Here is a 16,673-nt window from a genome sequence, read left to right on the forward strand (position 1 = left end):
TCCTTACTGTGCAATCCACAAGTCAGTTGCTCCAATCTCCCATCGAGATTTTTTTTTTTTTTTAAAGAAAAGGCAAATATAGGCAAATCTCACAAACACAAGAAGCATTCAGAGGAAGGCAAAATGGACTGAAATCCAATTTTCAGTCAATGTGATTTTGGAGTGGAACACTTCACACAGCACTGTGTTCCAGATGAATGACATTTCTGCCCATGCCAAGTAAATTGCCAGGCAGGAGAATGTGAATAAATGAATGTGAACCATCTTTCAGCTGGAGCACATGAATGTGTCACTGGATTTGCAGCATGGGAGATATCAAGCAAAACCAAAGAAACATTTCTCAACTCAAATAGATATAAATAAGTTCTTCCTATGCCTGGTTAGACCTGGCTGCAACTAAAGCCTTAGCTGGGGTAGAGAACTAGGAAAGAGAAAAACTGACGTGGGGTGTGGGGGAAAAGTAAACAAATATTGCATGTTCAGAACTTGCTAAGATCATTGGTAATGTTTGTGTTTTTTCTCCAAAGTCATTGGAATTTAAATTGATTTTGTATCATTATTATACATTCAGTGAACAATGACTATATCATACTCTTTAACAGTGAAGCTGGGTGGTTGAGTTGGGAAGCAAAATGAAGCCTGTGACACTCCTGCCCTGGGTTCTACCTTCTCCAGCTTCCACCTGATGAAACTGAGAAGAAAACCCCCTCAGGATGTCTGCCTCCATTGGGTCAGTTTCTCTCCCTCAAATTCTAAGTACTGAGGTGACATTCCTATATGTCTTAGTTGATTTACCTCAGCCTCTCCAGCACCTCTGCCTCTGAGGTGATCTATTAACATCAGTTTTAATCTACTGACTTCCTCTCTTAAGGGAGATTCAGACTCATATATTTCTCTAAGAGTCCTTCCTTTTTCATGCTTAAAAACTCCATTTTCCCCAGAGTTTTCCTCAACCAAATAATGTTACTACTGGGATTTTCTTGAGGTATGTTTAGCATTGATACCTTGTAACACTAGTGTACTTTCCTGTCACCTCCTGACTATAGAAGTAGTCTCTTTATAATTCAGTGGTTTATTATGAAATAAAATCCCTTTATTTCAGATCCCACTGTTCTACCACCACTTGTGACGCTCTTGCCCTGGGTTCTACCTTCTCCATCTTTCACCTGATGAAACTGAGGGACCCCCCCCCCCCGTCAGGATGCCTGTCTCTGCTGGGTCAGTTGTCCTCACTGACACACAAGCTTCAGCCCCCTTTTCTCTCTGGGTTAAAGAGACACCCAGTATAACTAACTGATTCCCTCTACCCAATACAGAAGAAGTAACAAAGAAATGTGTTTTCTAAGGGTAGCACAATAAGAAAAACCAACATGTGGGATTTTGTAGTTAAAAACAAACAAATAAAAATCTATTTAACACAAGAAAATTAATAAAATATTATTATTATTAATCACTCTATGCTTGATCCTAGCCTATTCTGCCCTTAACCAACTCTGCCCCTTCTAAATCCTATTCCCTAAACCCCACTCACTAGATGTAACTTCCTCAATCCCTAAGGGATTTGACTTCTGTCAGTTCATTCCTTTTATAACCTAGGAATCCCCCCCCCTCTCTCTCACACACACACACACGCCCCTCCCACCTTTCGCTCACTCTCTTACACTTTTTATTAACCCTGTCTTAACTGGGTCACATTAAACAATGCAAACACATACATTAATATAACAGGCATATGTTACAAAGCCATTCAGAAATAAGACAGTGGTTTCTACATATGTCCACAGAAGTATATAAGTTTGTAAATTAAAAGGACTTTCTTTTTTTAATGGCCTGACAAGGACTTGTGAGCTTCCAGAAAATACAGAATGCTGAAGTATCAGTTGTGTTGTGTATTGGTGGGGAGGTATCAGTTGAGATGGGGGAAGTGTCAGTTGAGAAGAGAAAATTGATCTGCTCAGGTGTCTAACAGTCTATAGTATTTATTCATTTGTTTGTTTGTCTGAAGTATGTTTATGCTGCCTCTCAGCCAAAATGTCTCCTGAAGCTGCTTACATATAATTAATTAAACAAGATAATGGGGGATTAGGGTTGGGGTGGGGGTATGTCCCATGAGGTAAAACACACACACACACACACACACACACACACACACACACACACACACACACTCCCCTTTAAGGATGGACAGATCAAGCTATGTTGCATTGGTTCCACTTTCAGAATTTTCATTCTTAAGTCTATTCCATCCTATTTCTGCAGTAATGTGTAGTTTTTTTTAAAAAAAAATCTGCACAAAGATCTGACCCCCACCAAACAAAAGTAATTATTCACTTTGATGAGGTGGCTGGCCTGAGGGCTGCTTTTAAAATCTTTAAAACCACTCTATAGCTAGTAAGAACAACTAGCAAGCATAGGTCTCTCTGCACACATTGAAAAGTGAGGCTGCAAATGTCCCTGGGTCACAAGAGTGGGTCATGATGACATGCTGCCACTTTATATGGGGGAAAATGGCTGCTGCCACATGGGGGCAACCATCTGTTATCTGTACAATGCAACGGCATGTCATCACTGTCAACATTATGACCTAGGGGCATTTGTGGCCCCACTTTTCCATGTGTGGCAGGAGTCATGCTTGCTAAGTGCTCTAAGCAGTTATTAAATGTTTTTTAAAAGAAGATGACAAAAGATTTAAAAGGCAGTGCTCAGACCACCTCATAGAATTCACTGTGGTGAGGATTCCTCAGATGAATTGTGGTCCAATCTGTAAATTTGTCCAGGAGGTAAGGATCAGGTGAGTTCGCCTAGGAATTCAAACCCAATAAATTCAAATTTGCTGGGAAACCCACATCCCATGGTCTCTTCCTGAACTATACAGGGATGTTTCAGAAGAAAGGAAAGGAAAAAGACCCCTTTTCCCTTTTACACTCTTTAGAACTCTCCCAGATCTAAAACATCCAGATTCAGGGCTGGTAACCAGTCCCAAACCCAAGATCTGTAGTGCTAAATAGCACAGCAGGGGAAAGCCTTATGGCAGATTTGTGTGTGTGGGGAGAGATGTACTTTCTCCCTTTTCCATTCCTGAAATTCCTCCCAGAGCCTTGAACAGAAGCACACCTCTTAAGATGTCGGGACAGATGACAATATTCTGGTGCATATCCTGCTTATTTTTTTAATTTAAAATTCTTTTAGGCTGCCTCTACAGGTAAAACCCTGTCACGTGTGATACAATACATCTAGTGATACACTACATTAAATCCATTCATGCCGAAGTGATATGGCAGCACCATGCAACTGGCTGGGGAAGGAACATAGTACTCAAAGTTCCAATGGTGGCCTGGGTGAAGGGATGGAGAGTTGAGTGCTCCCCTTTATCCCATTGCTTGCTTTGCTGTGGTGGAGTTTATAGTGGGGACAGGCAGGGCCTCAGCCCCTTGAATGTATGGTCTCTGTGCCTTGAGTGACATGAAGATACAACTGTCACAAACAAGAGTAGAAAGGGTCTTCCCTCTCATGGGAGGTGGCATTTGGTTCTAGCGGTGGCCATAGCCCTGTAGTCCTGACAGAGACAACCAGGTTAGGACTAGACTGATTACAACAGAGAAAGTTTTTGATCTTGGTCTTTCTTTCTTTCTTTCTTTCTTTCTTTCTTTCTTTCTTTCTTTCTCTCTAAATTGCATTGGTGAAAGACATTCTAACAAGCTTTGAGGGCTAGAATACAGCCTTGTCAGCTGCTGCAGCTTTAACAATGCCAGAACGACATTAAATGTGAAAGATCGGCCTTATGATGATGTGAAAAGGGAACATATATTTTGATTCTCCAAATATACCTTTACTTAAGGGCTGATATAAAAGGGAGAGATGACCAAAGCTAAAAGTTAATTGGTTGTGTAATTTCAAAATGCTCGTTGCAAGTTGAGAACTCTGGTTGCTTCTAAATCAGGGCATTCTTATAAAATGACGTGCTGCCATAAATCCTCCTGTGCCATAGATAAAAACTTCAGCAACCCGTTGAAGAGTTAAATGGTTCAAGATCTCTAGTAACGTATTGTGCAATATGAAAAAAGTACAATGACTACAAACTACCCCAAGGAGACAGTATTGAGTTCATGGCTCTTAGACGGATCTTTACTTGATATTGCTCCAATCCCATCACAAAATGCTATCAAAATATTTTTAAAAGCCAGTTGGTCAAACATTAGCCCCATGCAGGCATTACTTGCATAATGAGTCAAGTAAAAAGGGGCTCTGGTGTACCACGTTTAGTCCTGCCCCTGATGTTGCAAGACTCCTTCTGGTCCCTCACATATTGAAGGATAAATTCTCCAGTGGGGAGTGTTTTCTATCCATATAGGAACCCCATGGGATTTAGAATGCTGATCTTCCGTGATCTAAATCATGTGGGAAGCCTAAACGGCTCCTTGCAGCAGAAGTTATCCCTCAACAAATGGCGGGTCCAGGAGGAGCTGCATGACCTTTGTTCAGTCGTTCAGTCGTGTCCGACTCTTCGTGACCCCATGGACCGTAGCACGCCAGGCCTTCCTGTCCTGCACTCTCTCCCGGAGCGTGCTCAAGTCCATATTCATTGCATCAGTGATGCTATCTAGCCATCTCATCCTCTGCTGTCCCCTTCTCCTTTTGCCCTCGGTCTTTCCCAGCATCAGGGTCTTTTCCAGCGAGTTTTCTCTTTGCATTAGGTGGCCAAAATATTTGAGCTTCAGTTTCAGTATCTGTCCTTCCAATGAGCAGTCAGGGTTGATTTCCTTTAGGATGGACTGATTTGACCTCCTTGCAGTCCAGGGGACTCGTAAGAGTCTTCTCCAGCACCACAGTTCGAAAGCATCAATTCTTCAGCGCTCAGCCTTCCTTATAGTCCAGCTCTCACAGCCATACATTGCTACTGGGAAAACCATAGCTTTGATTAGACGGACCTTTGTCGGCAAGGTGATGTCTCTGCTTCTGACTATGCTGTCTAGGTTTGCCATAGCTTTCCTCCCAAGGAGCAAGCGTCTTTTAATGTCATGGCTACAGTCACCGTCTGCAGTGATCTTGGAGCCCAAGGAAATAAAATCTGTCACTGCTTCCATTTCTTCCCCTTCCATATGCCAGGAAGTGATGGGGCCAGATGCCATGATCTTCGTTTTTTTAATGCTGAGTTTCAAACCAGCTTTTGCACTCTCCTCTTTCACCCTCAACAAGAGGCTCTTGAGATCCACTTCACTTTCTGCCATTAGGGTGGTATCATCTGCGTATCTGAGGTTGTTGATAATTCTCCTGGCAATCTTAATTCCGACCTGTGATTCATCCAACCCAGCGTTTCTCATGATGTACTCTGCATATAAGTTAAATAAGCAGGGTGACAATATGCAGCCTTGTCGTACTCCTTTCTCAATTTTGAACCAATCGGTTGTTCCATGTGTGGTTCTTACTGTTGCTTCTTGACCCTCGTACAGGTTTCTCAGGAGACAGGTCAGGTTGTCTGGTATTCCCATCACTTTAAGAATTTGCCAGAGTTCGTTGTGATCCACACAATAAAGGCTTTAGCATAGTCAATGAACCAGAAATAGACGTTTTGGGTGGGGCTAAATGCACAGCCCCTTTGAACTTACTTTCACCAATAGCCCAAATATAACTCACATGGGGCTTTCTTAGCCTTGTTCTGAAACTTATCCCCTGGGCCAGAATTGAGAAAGGATTGCCTGGAGGTTCAAGTGGTTACTTGCCAAACTGTCTGATGATATACTAAGGTCAGTGATATTGCTGAAATCTTGTATTTCCTAGTTCAGAAACATGAACCTTGGGGCTTGTGATGCTTACTCTGTATCTGAGGTGAGCATTATGGACCCCATTTTTTTCCTGGCTTGGATTTTAACTCCACCCTCCAATCCTCTTCCCACCCAGTTATCTGGCTGTTGAGGTGCTGCCAGTTTTGAGGGAACCCTAAGCAAGATATTTTTGGGTGGCATTTTCCTTTAATGGCATAGCACAAAGAGTAGGAGCCACCACCATGACCTGTCAGGGGGCCATCTGATGAACCCTCAGACCATGGGGCTGTGAACCTATGCCCTGTGGTCCAACCCTGGTGGTACCTCTGCCTGGTTGCTGCTGTGCTGATGGTGGCAGGTGGAAGGAAGTAAAGAAGGAAGGGAGGTCTCTCTCCTCCCCGCTGTTGTGGTTGGTGCAAATGTAGATAATGCACCAGGACAGGAGCCAGTAGACCTGGGAAATATAGTTTGCTCAATGACTGCATTTCCCAACTGTACTTGCATCTGATGTATTATGTAGCAGCATACTGGGTGTTGGAGCAGGAGGGAGAGACTTCTTGCTACTGCCTCTGGGGCCAGCAGCCAGAAAAGTGGGTGAAAAGAAGAGGGGAGGGGTTCAAAGATGGATGGGATAGACACTGGAGACTTGCAGAGGATGTGGGAGGGCGGGGCTTGGAAATTCATTGGGGATGCTTAAGTGAGTAACTGGACCTTGTCATGCTTGTAACGCTCACCTTGTATTTGAGGTGAGAAAAGAACTCTGTTTTCCAAGCTCAAATACAATCCTAATTGGGTAGGACAGATGTCCAGTGGAGGCTGGTGGCTCCAATTTCAGTGGGGCTGTAAATCCATTCTGAGTTTCAGTCAGAACAAGCCAGAATTCTAAAGGAGCTATCCAGGATGCTGAACCCATTCCCCCAAATAGTTTCAGCACCTTGGAGAGCTGCTTTTGAGTTCTGGTTGGTTCTGACTGAAATCCAAAATGGATTCACAGCCCCACCGAAATCAGAGCCACCAACATCCACTGAGGATGTCTCATCACTAACTAGGACTTAGAGTGATGCAGTCATTGAATATTGGGGCTGGAACAGTTCTCTAGTCTGCCCCCCTGATCAATGCAGGATCTACAGCATAAGATACAACTTCAGCATCCCTGGCAAATGGCCATCTGGCCATCTATTGTTATTTTGTATTTTGTACTGTGTTGTAATTACAAACCTTGAGTGTCACTTTTGGTGGAAAGGTGGGAGATAAAATTAATTAATAAATAACTGAACCAACGTTTGTTGTAAGCAGTTAAAAGTAAAAGCCTTTTGGTTGACCAATACAATAAAATGGATTCTGAACCCTGTTCCCCAATAGCAAATTGACTTACAAGTCACAGCTCTGTGAGCAAACATTCTCACGATACTGACTTTATCATGATACGTCAAAATTTTTGCATCAAATCATTCCTTTGCGGGAGTCATGCAAGTGAAATCTTGTTGGGATCACAAGCCTTGTGTGCCATTTTAGATAAATAATAACTAAATAAATGAATAAATAACTGAACAAATGTTTGTTGTAAGTGGTTTAAACCCTTTTGGTTGACCAATAAAATGAAATGAAATGGATTCCGGACCCCGGTTTCCAATCACTCTTCTTATATTAGCAAAATATACATTTATGAAAGCGACTGTTCATGTAGTATTATAAATACAACACGCATGAAGCAGTGTGACTGTGAGTGAAATATGCATGTGTGAAAATGTCCTAACAAACGGAAGGAATGGATAATAGCAAACAAGCTGCAATTGAAATCTCCCAAATGTGAAATGGAAGCTATAGATATTGCATGGAAATGTGCTGTTCAGGAGCAAGAAATGGAACTGCAACACAAAATTCCTCAAGCAAGTTTTTGCACATGTCTACGAATCAGTAATGTGCACCCTGTGTCTTGTCAGAAAGCGCACACAAATACCATGATTTTAAACAGTGCAATAATATGGTGTAGATTTTGCTTACCCGATGACAATGCAAGAGATGGCAGTCCCCAAAAATGCATATGCTAAAAGTGATCCCAAATTGCGAAAAAAATGTCTCTGTGAAAGAGAAAAGGATGAAAAAAAAATGTGCATTGTAATTTTATGTGGGTATAACACAGAAATGTATGCTTACCCTGTGGATCTAAAAGTCTGGCATGGAAAATTCTATTCTCAAGCTTTTAAAAAAATATCTCTGCTCTGAATCACTTCTACAAGAGCTTATCATGAATTCTTAGGTACTGGCCCTTGAAACATATTATGTATTTATTGAATTTGTACCCCACCAATACTTGAATTACTGGGGAGGGGACAGAGCCCTCCCCCACCTTTTGTGATGACCCACTTACCTACTGTTTCCAGAAAGTTGCAGAGGGTTAAATTTGCAAGGAGTCAGGAATCGAGCTTGAGGTCTGTATTAAGGCCACCCCATAATTGGAGCACTGACTGGTTTACAAAATAGATGGCAACAGATTTTAATTTTTTTTAAGAGATTCCAATAAAATCCAAGTTCCGACTTGCACATTTAAAAAATGCTACAAGACCCTTCATAAAACAAAATTAACTGGGAAGTCAGAGGACCCTTGAACAAAAAGCAGGATGTGTGTGCGTGTGTGTGTGCGCGCGTGTGTGTAAAACAATAAGGGTGAAGAAGGGAGAGACAAGCTCTGGTGCTTGAGAAAACAGAATTTATTGTACTCGACATGTTTCGGAATGCTTTCTTCCTCAGGAGCTTATACAAGCCATTTGATCTCTTGCTCTAAAATTGTTGTTCAGTCGTTCAGTCGTGTCCGACTCTTCGTGACCCCATGGACCATAGCACGCCAGGCCTTCCTGTCCTGCGCTCTCTCCCGGAGCGTGCTCAAGTTCATATTCATTGCATCCGTGATGCTATCTAGCCATCTCATCCTCTGCCGTCCCCTTCTCCTTTTGCCTTCAGTCTTTCCCAGCATCAGGGTCTTTTCCAGGGAGTTTTCTCTTCGCATTAGGTGGCCAAAATATTGGAGCTTCAGCTTCATTATCTGTCCTTCCAATGAGCACTCAGGGTTGATTTCCTTTAGGATGGACTGATTTGACCTCCTTGCAGTCCAGGGGACTCGTAACAGTCTTCTCCAGCACCACAGTTCGAAAGCATCAATTCTTCGGCACTCAGCCTTCCTTATAGTCCAGCTCTCACAGCCATACATTACTACTGGGAAAACCATAGCTTTGATTAGACGGACCTTTGTCGGCAAGGTGATGTCTCTGCTTCTTACTATGCTGTCTAGGTTTGCCATAGCTTTCCTCCCAAGGAGTAAGCGTCTTTTAATTTCATGGCTACAGTCACCATCTGCGGTGATCTTGGAGCCCAAGAAAGTAAAATCTGTCACTGCTTCCATTTCTTCCCTAAAGAAGAAATATCCCTTGCTCTAAAATACACAAACATTATTACTTCTGGATACTGGCAAACGCTATAGTAGAAGTCTATTGCTCTCATCAACTTCAGCTATAGCATTTGCCAGTATCCAGAAGTAAGAACATTCAGGTATTTAGAGCAAGAGATCAAATGGCTTGTATAAGCTCTTGAGGAAGGAAGCATTCCGAAACGTGTTGAGCGCAATAAATTCTATTTTCTTGAGCACCAGAGCTTGTTTCTCACTTCTTCACCATCATTCACAGTGCTCTTTCCCTCTTCACTTCTAAAAACAATAAGGACCAGAAAAAGATGGTCAAGGTAAATGGTCTCAGAATATTTTAAAACGCCCTTCCCTAACCTGGTGCCCTCTAGATCATTTGGACTACAACTGCCAGTATTCCTGACCATTGGCCATGCTGACTAGGGCTGTTTGGAGTGGAAGGCTGAAACATCTCGTAGGGTTGAGGAAAGCTGTTTTTAAAACTATGCTGCATTTTGAGATGCATTACAATTTAAGTGCATTACATTAAATTTCTTAACTTTAAACTGTTGTATATCAGTTGAGTGGAAGGGTGCTATTGCTCTCATGGCCTACCTGTGGGATTCCCACAGCTTGCTGGTTGGCCACTGTATGAACAGAATGCTGGACTAGAGAGGCTTTTGCTCTGTTCCAGCATGGCTCTTTATATGTTTGTAATTATGCTGTCCCCTTCATGGATCACTGCCTTGTTGTGGCGAAGGGGCTTGCGTAACTCAGTGAAGCCATAAGCTATGCCGTGCAGGGCCACCCAAGACGGACAGGTCATGGCAGAGAGTTCTGACAAAATGTGGTCCACTGGAGAAGGAAATGGCAACCCACTCCAGTATTCTTGCCAAGAAAACCCCATGGAACGTATCACAAGGCTAAAAGAGATGACGCCGGAAGATGAGCCCCTCAGGTCGGAAGGTGTCCAATATGCTACTGGGGAAGAGCAGAGGGTATTTCCAAGTAGCGCCAGAAAAAGTGAAGCGGCTGGGCCAAACCCGAAAGGACACTCAGCTGTGGATGTGTCTGGTGGTGAAAAGAAAGTCCGATGCTGTAAAGAACAATATTGTTTAGGAACCTGGAATGTCAGATCAATGAATCAAGGTAAGCTGGAGGTGGTCAAACATGAGATGGCAAGATTGAACATCGACATCTTGGGAATCAGAGAACTCAAATGGACAGGCATGGGTGAATTTAATTCAGGTGACCATCATATCTACTATTGTGGGCAAGAATCCCTTAGAAGAAATGGAGTAGCACTCATAGTCAACAAAAGGGTGGGAAAAGCAGTACTGGGGTACAATCTTAAAAATGATAGAATGATCTCAGTACGAATCCAAGGCAAACCATTCAACATCACAGTAATTCAAGTCTATGCCCCAACCACTGAGGCCGAAGAAGCTGAGGTTGATCGGTTCTATGAAGACCTACAACACCTTCTAGAACTAACACCAAAAAAAGATGTCCTCTTCATCATAGGGGATTGGAATGCTAAAGTAGGAAGTCAAGAAATCACCAGGATAACAGGCAGGCATGGCCTTGGTGTACAAAATGAAGCAGGACAAAAGCTAATAGAGTTTTGCCAAGAGAACATGCTGATCATAGCAAACACTCTTTTCCAACAGCACAAGAGGCGACTCTACACATGGACGTCACCAGATGGTCAATATCGAAATCAGATTGATTATGTCCTTTGCAGCCAAAGATGGAGAAGCTCCATACAGTCAGTAAAAACAAGACCTGGAGCTGACTGTGGCTCAGATCATGAGCTGCTTCTTGCAAAATTTCGGCTTAAATTGAAGAACGTCGGGAAAACCACTAAACCTTTCAGGTATGACCTAAATCATATCCCTTATGAATATACAGTGGAGGTGAGGAATAGATTTCAGGGATTAGACCTGATAGACAGAGTGCCTGAGGAACTATGGACGGAGGTCCGTAACATTGTTCAGGAGGCAGCAACTCAATCCGTCCCAAAGAAAAAGAAATGCAAGAAAGCCAAGTGGCTGTCTGATGAGGCTTTACAAGTAGCTGAGGAAAGAAGGGAAGCGAAAAGCAAAGGAGAAAGGGGAAGATATATCCAACTGAATGCAGAGTTCCAGAGAATAGCAAGGAGAGACAAGAAGGCCTTCTTAAATGAACAATGCAAAGAAATCGAGGAAAACAACAGAATGGGAAAGACTAGAGATCTCTTCAAGAAAATTGGAGATCTCAAGGGAACGTTTTGTGCAAAGATGGGCATGATAAAGGACAAAGAAGGCAGGGACCTAACAGATGCAGATGAGATTAAGAAGAGGTGGCAAGAATACACAGAAGAACTATACAGGAAAGATCTGAATGTCCCTGATAGCCATGATAGTGCGGTCACTGAACTTGAGCCGGACATCCTAGAGAGTGAAGTCAAGTGGGCCTTAGGAAGCATTAGTAACAACAAAGCTAGCGGAGATGACAGTATTCCAGCCGAGCTATTTAAAATCCTAAAAGATGATACTGTTAAAGTGCTGCATTCAATATGCCAACAAATCTGGAACACTCAACAGTGGCCACAAGACTGGAAAAGGTCAGTTTACATTCCAATTCCAAAGAAGGACAACGCCAAAGAGTGTTCAAACTACCGCACAATTGCGCTCATTTCACATGCCAGCAAGGTGATGCTCAAAATCCTACAAGCTAGGCTTCAGCAGTATGCGAACCGAGAACTACCAGAAGTACAAGCGGGGTTTCGAAGAGGCAGAGGAACTAGAGATCAAATCGCCAACATTCGCTGCATCATGGAGAAAGCAAGAGAATTCCAGAAAAACGTCTATTTCTGCTTCATTGACTACGCTAAAGCCTTTGATTGTGTGGATCACAACAAACTGTGGCAAATTCTGAAAGTGATGGGAGTACCAGACCACCTTACCTGTCTCCTGAGAAACCTGTACGAGGGTCAAGAAGCAACAGTAAGAACCAGACATGGAACAACCGATTGGTTCAAAATTGGGAAAGGAGTACGACAAGGCTGCATATTGTCACCCTGCTTATTTAACTTATATGCAGAGTACATCATGAGAAATGCCGGGTTGGATGAATCAGAGGTCGGAATTAAGATTGCCGGGAGAATTATCAACAACCTCCGATATGCAGACGATACCACCCTAATGGCAGAAAGCAAAGAGGATCTCAAGAGCCTCTTGTTGAGGGTGAAAGAGGAGAGTGCAAAAGCTGGTTTGAAACTCAACATTAAAAAAACTAAGATCATGTCATCTGGCCCTATCACTTCCTGGCATATAGAAGGGGAAGAAATGGAAGCAGTGACAGATTTTACTTTCTTGGGCTCCAAGATCACCGCAGACGGTGACTGTAGTCATGAAATTAAAAGACGCTTGCTCCTTGGAAGGAAAGCTATGGCCAACCTAGACAGCACAGTAAGAAGCAGAGACATCACCTTGCCGACAAAGGTCTGTCTAATCAAAGCTATGGTTTTCCCAGTAGTAATGTATGGCTGTGAGAGCTGGACTATAAGGAAGACTGAGCGCCGAAGAATTGATGCTTTCGAACTGTGGTGCTGGAGAAGACTCTTACGAGTCCCCTGGACTGCAAGGAGGTCAAATCAGTCCATCCTAAAGGAAATCAAGCCTGAGTGCTCATTGGAAGGACAGATAATGAAGCTGAAGCTCCAATATTTTGGCCACCTAATGCGAAGAGAAAACTCCCTGGAAAAGACCCTGATGCTGGGAAAGACTGAAGGCAAAAGGAGAAGGGGACGGCAGAGGATGAGATGGCTAGATAGCATCACGGATGCAATGAATATGAACTTGAGCACGCTCCGGGAGAGAGCGCAGGACAGGAAGGCCTGGCGTGCTATGGTCCATGGGGTCACGAAGAGTCGGACACGACTGAACGACTGAACAACAACAATTATGCTGTAATACATTATTTACAATTTAAGCCATTTGTGAGCCAATAAAGGTACTTTTTTTGGTGTACCTGTTAAACATACCATACCATGCAGGTATGTTGGATTACAAAGCCTGAGTGATTTTAACAGGAAAGGCAATGCCTCAAAGAGAAATTGGTGTTGTCATGTTGTGATTTTAAAAAAAATATTTAGTCAGTGGACAGAACTGGGATTGGGTCAGTGAGCAGAGTATACTGACACTGTTTGGTGGGTCAGGGCTGAAGCCTGGCTGTTTTTGGTATGTTGCAACTGGACATTTTTAAAGCATAAGGGGGGAAAGTCTACATTATTGAATTGTACGACAAAAATAGGAATCAAACTGCTGGTTTGAAATTGGGAACATTTTCCTCACTTGTGTCTTTGATTTCTCTGGGTAATGTCAATCTAAAGCACTTACTAACTGGCAGTTTTATAAATTTCATTGGTTGGCCCTACAGATCAACAAGTGTGTCAGACCACTGCTGTAGCTGAAAAGAGAAGCCACTTACCTTCTTCAAACTGTATCCTGCATGAAATATAATGGGCGGTAATAAAACATTGAAGAAGATTGAAGGATCAAAGGTCATCTGCCAGAAAGAACAAAGACATCGGGTAAGAAACATAAAACAACCATTAGGAATTCTATATTTTAGGGGAATCACATTTTACATGGCGATCTTACACCCAGTGAAATTTAGGAATCTCTCTCTCTCTCTCTGGGATTATAAGGGAAAAAACTTGGTAAAACACAGAATAATAAAATAGCAGGAATGTGAATGTACATTTTCCAATAATCCTTTGAATTAACCATTCTGACAATTTCCAGAGGGGCAGTCAAGTTAGTCTGTTGCAGCAAAAACAACAAAGTCTTGTAGCACCTTCAAGATTTATTATGGTTTTTAAGTTTTTAAGGTGCCACAAGATTCTCTGTTGTTTTTGAATCAACCAGATGGATTTCAACAGTGGTAGAGGAGATACCAACAAACCTTCATTCTGCCAAAACCTGACTAGAAGATGATCCAGACATATCTCTTTAAATTCCACTTTGTAGCAACTCCTGTTCATATGCAACCCTAAGATGTGGATTTGTAAAGATCTTCACAACAGTCCAGGGGCCAATGCTTGTTAATGTGTTTCCAGCAGATAGCTAGTATGTGTCATGTATGTATGGATGTCTGTTTCTGCATCAGCCCAAGAAAGAGCCTGAAAATGCTGCTGGTCAAACATGGTCCTAAGGCTGAAGCAACATATGGGTCAGCCTTAGTTTGCTGCCTGAGACAAAGAGCAAGATGGTGACACCTCTGATTCCATGTACAAAAGCCAACTGGATGGACAGTTGAATCTTTCTTCCACACTAGCTATGAAACAGCATCCTCTACTACACATCCTCTCCTCCAACACTTTGCTGCTGTACCCCAGCAACTGGTGCCTGAGATGACTGCCTCACACTGCTTAAAGCTGGGGATGAACAATACAGTGTAAACTGGTAGTCCAGGGAGTGGTAAATGCTTCACTCTGTCAGGGGGTGGTTCCTGCCACCTTGAAAGAGGCTGTAGTGCACCCTCTCCTGAAGAGGCCATCCCTGTATCCAGAGGTGTGGGAGAACTATCGCCCCATCACTAATATCCCCTTTTGGGCAAGGTGCTCGAGCGTGTGGTGGTTGGTAGGGATGTATGAAAGGTACTTACCTTTCCGTGGATTATGCTGATGCTGGGGGGGAGGCGTTCTGTCCCTCCCCCCGGAATCCTGGCTGGGGGGGGAGGCGCTCCATTCCTCCCCCCCGGAATCCTGGCTGGCCAGCTCTGCTCTGCAGCTATTCTGTGGAGCCACCGGCCGGCTCCGCCAGCAGCTGGACATCCGGCCGCTGGTTAGCAGGGACACAAATGGCGGCGGCCGTAGCCACCGCCGTTTGTGACCCTGCAGTCAGCCGTGATAGGCTACATAAATGTTTACGTAGCCTATCATGGCTGATTAAAAAAACCAAAACAAAACGCACGTACGCAAATGGCAGCACCCATGGGCGCCGCCATTTGCGTTCCTTATTTTGGCACACCTTAGTCTACGTAAACATTTACGTAGACTAAGACGGCGAAAATAAGGGGAACGCAAATAGCCCCTGAATTCGGAGGCACCCAAGTACCCAGTGCAGGGCAGCTGGAGTCTCCCTGCGTTTCTGCTAGGTGGGCGATTTCGCTGGTCTAGCAGTAGCACTTTGGAAAGGGAGGGAAGGCGGCTGGGGCAGCCATAGGAAACGTCATATTGCTGATACCCCAGTCTCCTCCCTTCCCTTCCCCCAGGAATGCCCACTTTTCCCCTCTCCATGCGCCATTTCTGAGTGGGGAGATGTAGTCAGAACCATGCTGGCTATGTGGAGGAAGGGGAGGGGAGTGCAGTTTCTTGCCTCCAACATTGGAGCCCTGTTTCAGACCTCAAAACCCAGAAACTGAACTATCCTATGTTCCCCCAGACCCTGTCTAGGGGGGACATAGGAATGCTCCCTAAGTGTCTCTTTCCACCCACCTTCTCTAGCTCTTATCCCACTTCCCCTGGGCTGATGCATGCACTGCTCATAGTAGCACGGCTTCACTGCCGCAAGCATAATACAACAGAAAATATGTCTGCCCTCATCATCAGTAATTTAACTTTGTTCCCTGAACTTCCAAGTTAATGTATTTAAATGCACACAAATTTGTCATCTTTGCCACAGGACATGTTTCTCTGTTATTTCCAACATTTCTCGAACTGGTAAGGCAGATGAACCCAAACAAAGAGTCAGCATCTTTCCTTCCATTATTATGAGGGGAAATTAAGAAACAAAGAAGGGAGAAACACTATTTATGACATCGTTTATTCCTCGTATAATCATTTTGATAATGCTGCCTAGATATGAAACCCACCTCCCACCCCACCCTAGTTTGGTTTGATAGATTTATACAAGCCAAAATTTTGCCAAGATTCAGTTCATTCTGACTAAACTGAAGATTTGGAAAGTTTCTTCATCACCTCTAACAGTAGTTTCCATAGGGCCCCTAAGTGGTTGGCTATTATTTTCAAACAATTTTAGCTAACCAAAGGAGTTGGTGAATTATTGTAATAATGAGTGTTCCTACTCATTAACAACGACAGCAAACAGTCCTTCATTATCTTTTCTATTTGCATCAGGACCAATGGGAAATAGTGTCATGGTAATGGAACAAGTATCCTTGGGGCACTCTCATTGCCCTAAGGACTTCAGGAGCTTCATTAGTTTTCTACATGCTAAAGTGAAGATGACACAAATCACTTTCTTTGATTTGTTATCATGCTGCAAAGTCCAGATCATCTTCTCAGACACACATATGTTGTCTCAATAATCAGGCAGCTGTCTACATCCTCCCCCAGCATCATGAGAGGGATATATGCCTACATATTGTCATTAGCACATCAAACCATGCACATACTTGTATGAGAATGTAAACTAGGGAGACCACTTACACATTGCCAAAAAAGAGGACAAAAGAGGCCACCAATTTGCATAACCTTTGCATCTGCAAATGTATATGTATCTCAT

General features: G+C 43.3%; 1 protein-coding gene across 1 annotated transcript in view; it reads right to left on the minus strand.

Annotated features, from left to right (window-relative positions):
* The window catches only part of SLC9A9 (solute carrier family 9 member A9), a 458,836-nt gene that overhangs the window by 401,063 nt on the left and 41,100 nt on the right, over positions 1–16,673 (minus strand). Inside the window, exons 3-4 of the mRNA XM_084847219.1 lie at positions 13,633–13,710; positions 7,767–7,843 (exon numbers count right to left, since the gene is read on the minus strand). Of these exons, the coding sequence (XP_084703345.1) occupies positions 7,767–7,843; positions 13,633–13,710 (155 nt within the window). The remainder of the gene's footprint in view (positions 1–7,766; positions 7,844–13,632; positions 13,711–16,673) is intronic.

Source organism: Heloderma suspectum, chromosome 3 (genome assembly GCF_057233095.1).
Source record: "Heloderma suspectum isolate Gila_16-S chromosome 3, 16-S_ref, whole genome shotgun sequence".
NCBI lineage: Eukaryota > Metazoa > Chordata > Lepidosauria > Squamata > Helodermatidae > Heloderma > Heloderma suspectum.